The 9,731-nt window shown below is 53.6% G+C and overlaps 1 protein-coding gene across 5 annotated transcripts in view; it reads left to right on the forward strand.

Moving 5' to 3' along the window:
• RAB37 (RAB37, member RAS oncogene family) overlaps positions 1-9,216 on the forward strand; it is a 70,840-nt gene extending 61,624 nt beyond the window's left edge. For 2 of the 5 annotated variants that reach the window (XM_074388927.1, XM_003931764.4), the window contains 8 exons: positions 2,122-2,232; positions 3,851-3,892; positions 4,397-4,463; positions 4,553-4,605; positions 5,884-5,949; positions 6,467-6,523; positions 6,598-6,674; positions 6,869-9,216. In XM_074388927.1, coding sequence (XP_074245028.1) covers positions 2,122-2,232; positions 3,851-3,892; positions 4,397-4,463; positions 4,553-4,605; positions 5,884-5,949; positions 6,467-6,523; positions 6,598-6,674; positions 6,869-6,974 — 579 coding nt within the window. In that variant the 3' untranslated portion in view covers positions 6,975-9,216. Of the gene's footprint in view, positions 1-2,121; positions 2,889-3,850; positions 3,893-4,396; positions 4,464-4,552; positions 4,606-5,883; positions 5,950-6,466; positions 6,524-6,597; positions 6,675-6,868 lie in introns of those variants that run through there. The other 3 variants (XM_074388928.1, XM_003931765.4, XM_074388926.1) reach the window with 3 other exon arrangements.
• Positions 9,217-9,731: the final 515 nt, after the last annotated feature.

Below are 9,731 nucleotides of genomic sequence, written 5' to 3' on the forward strand. Positions count from 1 at the left end.
CTTCCCGCTCCGGGGCTGGAACCCAGGAGCCAGGGAGGAGTGCAGGCTCCAGAGATCTCCTATTCCCCACCAGGCTATCTGTTCCCAGGCCAAGCAACATTGGCAGGAGAGTTGGTCCCCAGCCTCCCCGGAACTGCCCCAGGGGACTGAGCCCAGGACCCTCTGAGAGGAGCCTGGCAGGCACTCGTTGGACCAGATGGGTGATGGGGGCCATAGGCAGGTGGTTCCCACCCCTGGGCCAACTCTTCCCTGGGTCTTAGGTGGTTCACACCATGATGATTGGCCCTAGCCATGACCAGACTCTAGAAAGGCCTCAGAGAAATTATCCCTCCTCCTTCTACCAACTATGGAAACCATGCCACAGAAAGGTTAAGGAAATCGTCCTGAAGTCACACAGTAGGCCATTTGCAAACCAAGACCCATCCTTCATACCCATTCTGCTCAGCCGCCCCTGCCTCTCCGCTAAAGTTAACTAATCCCAGTACGCCATGCCAACAGCAGGAATGCCTTTGGGCTCCACAGTCAAATTCAGAGCCTCAAAAATAATTCAAACCTAGTCCCCACTCAACCCATGAAGCCATCTAACCAGCAGTTGGGAAAATCCAGCATTAGGTCTAGACCCCTGTTCTCCGAGACTGGGGAATGACGGGACAACGGGCTCCCTTCCACCATTCCTGCATGTCCCTGGAGAAGATGAGCAGAGCCTCACCAGACAGTAATGGAGAGGGCCACATCACTCCATAGGTTCCCTCCCTGGCATTCCTGCCCCCGCTACCCACAGCAACCCCAGGATGCCCACCTGCAGCCATGTGTCCCACATGGAAGGTTTCTGCTGAAAGAACTTCCGACTACACATGTCCCCACTTTAGTATAAATTTCAACCTTCCCTAATTCATGCAGTTTTTTTCTTTTTGAGATGGAATTCTCCTCCCGTTGACCAGGCTGGAGCGCAATGGCTTGATCTCAGCTCACTGCAACCTCCACCACCTGATTTCAAGCTATTCTCCGGTCTCAGCCTCCCGACTAGCTGGGATTACAGGAGCATGCCACCATGCCGGCTAATTTTTGTATTTTTGGTAAAGATGGGGTTTCATCTTATTGGTCAGGCTGGTCTAGAATTCCTGACCTCAGGTGATCCGCCCACCTCAGCCTCCAAAAGTGCTGATTATAGGCATGAACCACTGTGCCCAGCATTTTTTTTTTTTTTTTTTTTTTTTTGGAGACAGAGTCTCACTCGGTCACCCAGACTGGAGTGCAGTGGTGCAATTTCGGCTCACTACAACCTCCGCTTCCTGGGTTCAAGCTATTCTCCTGCCTCAGCCTCCCAAGTAACTGGGGTTACAGGCACGCACCACCACTTCCAGCTAGTTTTTTGTATTTTTAGTAGAGATGGGGTTTCACCATGTTGGCCAGGCTGATCTAAACTCCTGAGCTCAGGTGATCCGCCCATCTTAGCTTCCAAAGTGCTAGAATTACAGACAAGAGCCGACACACCCAGCCTTATGCAATCTTTTAATAAACATAAAATGTCATTAGAAACTTCCAAATAAATGTCGCAACCCCCCCCAAAAAAAAACCCAAACAACAGTCGTTACAGAATATGCAAATGACCACACCCCACCCCCAGCAGATCTTGATAGACTCCCTTGGGTGGGAATCCTTGTCCAAGATATTGACACTTCCTTTCCTATCAGTGTAGCCCAGCCCATGCGTGTACTCACGAATGGACAAGGGATGACACGAGTACACAGAGGGGTGGAATCTCTGCACGATGTGGCTATGGGCAAGTGTGGCCAGCATCTAGACTGTGCAAATGTGGTGTTTCTCTGGGGCCACCAAGCACACCTGGGGACCTATTCATGATGAGGTCTCAACTCAGGCTTCCAGGAACTTGAACGAGGGCAGGAGGGTCAGAGGGAGAGCCTAGGAGGCTGAGCCAAGGAGCTCGGAGAGGAGAGGCAGGGTGAGGGTGGCGGCAGGCTTTCTGGAAGCAGGTGCCCCTTGGTGTGGTCAGCATCCATGCCAGCACCCACTTCTCCTCTGATCCTCTCCATGTGTCCCTCCTGGAATCCCAGAAGCTCCCTCTGACTCCCTATTAACTGCCTCTGCCCCACCTCCTAGGTGATGCTTCTGGGAGACTCAGGCGTCGGCAAAACGTGTTTCCTGATCCAATTCAAAGATGGGGCCTTCCTGTCCGGAACCTTCATAGCCACTGTCGGCATAGACTTCAGGGTGAGGTGGTTGCAGGCACCTGCTTCCAGCAGCGAGCCAGGGCTGTGGCTCAGGCACAGAGGGTTGCCCTCCCACTGCTCACCCTGGCTCCCAGGGACCCCGGAGGCTCAGGGCTGGAGGGCACACAACCCACTCCCCCAGGATCACAGAGGTGGCCGGGTCAAAGTAGACTGGGCAGGGTTGCCTTCTTGCCCAACTACAGGATGCAAGAAAACAAGACTGAGTCTTCATGTCCACCTCCATTCCTGGGGGACTTCTCCTAAGCAGGGCAGTCACACACACAGCATAAGCAGAAAGTCTTGGCCTTCAGAGCCCCTGCTCCTTGCCCTCCTGTCTGCGCCCCTTTGGCAAGACCTCAAAAGTCAAGCAGTCTTTCTGGAGTTCCTGGAAAGCACAGCCCTGCTCTGGGGTTTAGGAACTGGGCTTGGCCCAGTGCAGTGGTTCACACCTGTAATCCCAGCACTTCAGGAGGCCAAGGCAGGAGGATCACCTGAGGTCAGGAGTTCAAGACCAGCCTGGTCAACATGGTTAAACACTGTCTCTACTGAAAATACAAAAAAAAATTGCCAGGCATGGTGGCGTGCACCTGTAATCCTAGTTCAAACCAGTAAAAAAAGAAGTAAAACTAGTTAAAAAAAAAAAAAAAAAAAAAAGAAGCAACACCAGGTCTGGTGGCTTAAGCCTGTAATCCCAGCACTTTGGGAGGCTGAGGTGGGTGGATCATGAGGTCAGAAGTTCAAGACTAGCCTGGCCAAGACACTGAAACCCCATCTCCACTAAAAATATAAACATTAGCCGGGCATGGTGGCAGGCATCTGTAATCTCAGCTACTCGGGAGGCTGAGGCAGGGAATTGCTTGAACCTGAGAGGTAGAGGTTGCAGTGAGCCAAGATTGCACCACTGCACTCCAGCCTGGGCGACAAAATGAGACTCCATCTCCAAAAAATAAAAAAATAAAAAAAATAAGAGCTGGCTGGCCACGTGGGGAAACAGCTGCTCACCAGGGACCCTCCCTCTTACCTTGACGACTCCATCTTACAAATCCTCGTCAGAGATGCTGAGTGCTACACACCCAAAGCATCCAATAGAGCAAAGATCTTACCCTGGCAGGTGGGGCTCTACAGCTTCAAGCAGGCAGAAGGCAAATGCTTCCTTCCCTAGAGAATTAGTGGGCAGCTAGAGGAAAGATGCCGCTGCAGATGTAGCCTCGGGTCCCCAGGATGCAGGCAAGCACCCCATCTGCAGGGGGCTCAGTCACAGTCCCAGGCCAGGCTCCAGGAGAGGAAGACCAAAGTGAAAAAACGGGCAGGGCCTCCAGCAGCACCCAGGCCTCCAGCCCTGAGCTGCCTGATCCCTGGAGAGAGCCAGGAAGTTTCTCAGGCTGCTCTTGCCCTGCTATTGTGTGAAGGGCAGACACAGTCCCCAGAAGAGAGGACTCCACAGTGGAGGTGTCTGGGGACGGGGTTCCAGCTGCCCTGATGGTATGATCCGGCTGGAGATGGTTCTGGGGCTCGCTGCACCCACTCTAGGCCTGGAGAGGGACCAAGGACAGGTTGTCTGCAGAGCTGAAGAGCCACCCGACTCCTACCCTCCCAGCCTCTGCCTGTTTCTCTTTCAGAACAAGGTGGTGACCGTGGATGGCATGAGGGTGAAGCTGCAGGTGAGACCAGAGGCTGGGGTTAGGGAGGGACGGTGGCGGATCTGCCCTTGCTTCTCACCCTGAACCACAGGAGGCCTGCAGCCCTGCCCTCTGCCTGGGGTAATTTCCTGTGGGGCCCACGAGAGGAAATGGGTTTTGTTTGTTTGATGTCTGCAGAAAAAGCAGTTCCCAGGCGTCCTCTCCTCTCTGAAAGGCAACTTAAAATGCCTTCAGTCAAGCTTAGCCTCCATCCGTCTCCTCCCCAGCTGCCTGAGCTTTGTCTGCTCTTAGGAGGTGGGACATCCCCAATCCCTGGGCTGGGGGAGAGCAGATGATTCTGAATGAGCTTGAGAACTCAGTAACTGCTACTCTCCAGGTCATCGGATGCTCAGGAGCTCATGAGAACCTAAAGAAGGAAACAGCCCCACCTTCCCATAGACATCTCATACCACCAAGCAGGCCCCCTCCACCCAGCACAGTGCTTGCACCCTGCCTCCTTCTAACCATTTCTCCATCTCTTCCCAGATCTGGGACACCGCCGGGCAGGAACGGTTCCGAAGTGTCACCCATGCTTATTACAGAGACGCTCAGGGTAAGTCCCTTGCACCCTCCATCCCCTACCCCAGCCCCTTGGTAGCACCCGTGTTGCTAAGTCCCCTCTGTGAACCTCTCCGCCTCCAGCCTTGCTTCTGCTGTATGACATCACCAACAAGGCTTCCTTCGACAACATCAGGGTAGGTCCTCCCTTCTCCAGACTCCCACCCAAAAGCAGCCACAGCAAGGTCTATGCAGGCTGAGGCTGCTTCCTGCCCTGTGGAAAGGGGGTGGAGCGTGGAATCCTGCTGCCTTCTGAAAAACACCTGCTTGTGACTCAGAAGTCATATCTGCTGCTTTGTATTTGATGGCCATGTGGGCATGAAAGCCAAGCAGGCGGTTGTGACCCTGTGCCACCTGCATAGCCCTCATTCTGATTCATGAAAGTGTTTCGTGACAAAGTGTTCAAACAGCCCCCACTCCACCCTGGATAATTATCCACAGAGACCAAGGGGAAAAACCCAACCAGAAAAGTCCACACATACATCCAGGGCAAGTTGCAAGAAAGTGACTCAGTCAGGCAGAGTGAGTGGCTGTGTCCTCACAACCAAACCATTAAAGAGACAAAAATTTGATAAATTCAAGCACCAATTTAGTACACAACATTGTTTAGGATTCATGAATTCCCTGACCTGAAGGACAGTTTGCTGACAAGCAAACTAGGAGAATAAAACATCTATATAGAAAAAGGATGGAAAATCCATGGCACTCATGCTGCCACCACCAACCCACGCTTGTGGCAGACATCACTAATCGATCACAGTGCTTTTTTTTTTTTTTTTTTTTTTTGAGACAGAGTTTCACTCTTGCTACCCAGGCTGGAGTGCAATGGCGCGATCTCGGCTCACTGCAACCTCCGCCTCCTGGGTTCAGGCAATTCTCCTGCCTCAGCCTCCCGAGTAGCTGGGATTACAGGCACGCCCCACCATGCCCAGCTAATTTTTTGTATTTTTAATAGAGACGGGGTTTCACCACGTTGACCAGGATGGTCTCAATCTCTTGACCTTGTGATCTGCCCACCTCAACCTCCCAAAGTGCTGGGAGTACAGGCTTCAGCCACCGTGCCTGGCGATCACAGTACTTTTGATCACTGAAACCCTTATGTGGTCTTAGAATCTTCAAGAGGACACACCAAGAAATCACTGGTGATAACCAACTGATTTGTTAGATAAGGTCTCCATACAGCTGGATCTTCCACAGAACTGACAGTTGCACAGCATGAAATGGGGAGGGTGAAGCCATTGTGTGAGCCACAAGGAAGGCCACCCAGGCTTGGACAGGCCGGAACAAAGGTACAGATGGGAGAATCCACAGGGCATCATGTTCAAGGTAGTGAGTAACTAGGGATAGTCAAACCGGGCAGAAGAAGGAAGGGGCGGCTTGAGGAGAATGCCAGTCTCAGCATGCCTCTCCCACAGGCCTGGCTCACTGAGATTCATGAGTATGCCCAGAGGGATGTGGTGATCATGCTGCTAGGCAACAAGGTGAGTGGCTCGGGGGCAGGGTCATCCCAGCCCTGCACTTCCTCAGCCTTGGCCAGCCTCATAACCACCCAAGAACAGTTGTCTAAGCATCCTTCCTGAAAAGGACTCTGCAGGCTGCAGCTTGGAGGTCAGACATATCTGGAGGCTTCTGTCCTGCCCACCTGCCCTCTTTAAAGCTCCGGAAAGTCCAACTTGTTGCCTGAGAAAGCAAGGGATGCCCAGTTCTCAGCCCCCTCACAGAGCAGAGTGAACAGGGTCTAGGTCAGGGGCTAAGACTGCAAAGAGTTAGCCCCAACTGCTGTCCCCTTCCAAGACTGGGTCACCACACCCTTTACCAAAGGTGAGATCCCAAAGCTGGTAGCAAATTGGGCGGAAACCCTGGCCCCAAGCTAATCACACCTGCCCGCAGTGCCTTGAGCCACCAGCAGAGGGCAGGCAGTGCCTATGCCTGGGGCAAAATATGGTCTGGCTGGGCCGGAAGCCTCCTTCCCCAGAGTGACCCATTTGGGCTTGACAGGCGGATATGAGCAGCGAAAGAGTGATCCGTTCGGAGGACGGAGAGACCCTGGCCAGGGTAAGTGACTGTGGGACAGGGTGAAGGGTGGGGGAAGCCTGAGGTTGGCCCTGAGGACACACTCTCCCCGGCAGGAGTACGGAGTTCCCTTCCTGGAGACCAGCGCCAAGACGGGCATGAACGTGGAGTTAGCCTTTCTGGCCATCGCCAAGTGAGAGCAGAGCAGGGAAGGGAACTGAGCAGGGCAGGGCGGCACCCTCCAGGAATCCAGCAGGGCCCCGCCCCTAGACACACCTGCATTCTGCAGGCTGAGGTCCATTTGCTCCGGACCATGGGTGGAGGGAGGGGGCTGCTCAGCTCCCCACCCCAGCGGGGCCCAGCCCAGCCCATTGCCTCTTCTTCAAGGGAGCTGAAATACCGGGCCGGGCAGTCAGCTGATGAGCCCAGCTTCCAGATCCGAGACTATGTGGAGTCCCAGAAGAAGCGCTCCAGCTGCTGCTCCTTCGTGTGAATCCCAAGGGGCAGAGAGGACGCTCCGGAGGCCCAGGGGATGCAGCCATCCCCCGCAGGTCTAGCTTATTCCCAGCGCCTGAGCCAATGGGGAGAAAGATGGAGGACCCAGTGCACAGCCCGTTCCTGCCAGGGAGCGGTACTCCAGCTCCTGCTTGAGTTCCTGCGGTCTCCCCATCCACGGGGAGGGTAAAACACTTAGCTTTTATTTTAATAGTACATAATTTAGTACCAAAAAAACCTACCTGGATGCCCAGAAAACCAAGGCTGGGACCTGGTGCCCCCTTTGCTTTCTAGGACTTGCGGGGCTGGACCTCCCTCCTAGACATAACAAAGGTGGTGATGTTATGTCCCCAGCTGCGCCCCAGGGGACACAGATGCACTTTGGGGGTGAGGGCAGGTGATGACTCCACCTCACCCTCAGTTCAGTTGGAGAGAGGCTGAGCTGACCGAAGCCTTCACTGGCTCCTGCCCTCCAGGAGCTTATCTGTGCCCCATCCCCCAAATACCTGAGCCTTTGTGCTGTGAGGGAGACCAAAGCCTCAGGGACGTTAGGGGATACGGGAGATGGGAGGGGGAAGCCAAAGAGCAGAGACTAGGGTCTGACTGGCGACCTCTGGCCTTACGAACACCTCCCTGGCGGCGTGCGCCCCTTTCTCCAGCACACAAGCACATTGGGGCACCTGGAAATACTGGTTCCAGGCTCCTGTTCTCTGGACCTCAGATCCTGGGGAAGCCCCTCCCCGCTGAACCCCTGGCTTAGCTACCTTTCTGCCTGTGCCCCTAAAACCCTAAAAACCTCAGGTCAGAACTAGGAAAAGACTTTTGCTTTTTTTTTTTTTTTTTTTTGAGATGGAGTCTCACTCTGTCAAACAGGCTGGGGTGCAGTGGTGCAATCTCTGCCCACTACAACCTCTGTCCCCTGGGGCTCAAGCGATCCTCCCATCTCAGCCTCCCAAGTAGCTGGGATTACTGGTGTGCACCACAATGCCTGGCTGATTTTTGTATTTTTTGTAGACACGGGGTTTTGCCATGTTGCCTAGGCTAGTCTTGAACTCCTGAGCTCAAGCGACCTGCCAGCCTAGGGTGGGATTACAGGCAGGAGCCACCACGCCCAGCCTAGATGTTTCTTCTTATCCCAATTCTTTGGCAAGCATGCAGCTCCACAGGCGATTTCTTCAAACAGCTGAAATGTTTAGCTTTCCTGGGTTAAGAGCCAGATAAGGAGAAATCCCTTTCCTAGGTTTGGAATGTGTTGTGAACAAAAAGAGAAATCCCTGGCTCCTGGGGCTGGTGCGAGATGAGACTCAGCAAACCCCACCTGACATTTATCCGTTTCAACCCAAGCTCTGCCTCCTCCCTGACCACCCACACCTTTTTTGTTTTGTTTTGTTTTGTTTTTGTTTTTTGAGACTTATTTCACTCTGCAGCCCAGGCTGGAGTGGGGAGCGCAGTGGCGCCATCTCAGCTCCCGAGTTCAAGCGATTTTCCTGCCTCAGCCTCCCAAGTAGCTGGGACTACAGGCACATGCCACCACACCTGGCTAATTTTTTGTATTTTAGTAGAGATGGGGTTTCACCGTGTTGCCCAGGCTGGTCTCAAACTTCTGAGCTCAGGCAATCCGCCCACCTCGGCCTCCCAAAGTGCTAGGATTACAGGCATGAGCCACCACGCCTGGCCACCTTTTTTTTAACTTCTCAGATACCAGGGCCTAAACTGCTTTACCTGCCCTCCCACTGAGTCAGGTTAGGGGGTGGGTGGTCACCCACGGACGAATTAAATCAATGCAGTATGTGTAAAACAAGGCCATGTGGGCACGTCTGGGGTAGAGAGAGGGGCAGCAAGGAGTTCCTGTGGCCTCCTTGGTCACATGTCTCCCGAAGCCCTGACCCCTGCCATTGGAAGTGGACAGGAGACATGAGGTCGTGACCTACAGGCACCTTTTCTGCAGCTCTGTAGGCCTGGGGAGGGGGGGATAGGCAGGAAGAAGTATGTGCTGCACATTTCTGAGGCTACTGCATTTGCTTTCAAGGCAGAAATCTTGCTCTGAGCAGTCAGCGGCTCCCGTTTGGGCCCGATAAGGAAGTTCTCCGTGGCCTCTCCCAGGCACAGCAGGGAGGAGCCTGACATTGCCAGTCTCTTCTGGGGCCCAAGACAGGTTGCAGGAGATCCAATCACCTAGACAGCTCTGGGCCTCTTGCATTTGAGTTTTTCAGAATTAAATTGCAGTATTTTGGAAAGCACATCCTGTCCACTGTTTCTTTGAAGTGAGTGTGGGAGGCATGTCCTGTCGACGGAACTGTCTTTCACTGCCAAAATCATTCCATCCTCCTGAGGGTCAGCTCCCCCTTAACAAACTGTCTCCCTACCTCTGTGACTAGCCTCTCTTTGGCAAGAGGGAGCTAGAAGGCTTATCTTACAGCCCTAACCATTTTTCTTTCTCTGTTGAAAAAAAAAAAAAAAAAAAAAAAACCAAGGCTCTGTTCCCTGTGGAGTGTACCCAGAGGTTGAATACCTGAGTCTGTTCTGCCTCTCTCCATCCCACCTCCCTAGCCAAACGCTGACACCAAAGCCCACGCCATTGCCCTAGGTGTCCTGTCTTCAGTGAGTTGCCCCTCGAGGTCCCAGGCTCTCCACCGAGCCCGCACCTCTGCACCTTCCCAAGCAGGGATCAGAACCTGCACTCCTCTATGCGAGCCCTGGGACAGTGCAAAGGGGATTAGGGTCAGGGTTCCCACAAACGGAAAAATGTTATTCA

Source organism: Saimiri boliviensis, chromosome 17, assembly GCF_048565385.1.
Source record: "Saimiri boliviensis isolate mSaiBol1 chromosome 17, mSaiBol1.pri, whole genome shotgun sequence".
Taxonomy (NCBI): domain Eukaryota; kingdom Metazoa; phylum Chordata; class Mammalia; order Primates; family Cebidae; genus Saimiri; species Saimiri boliviensis.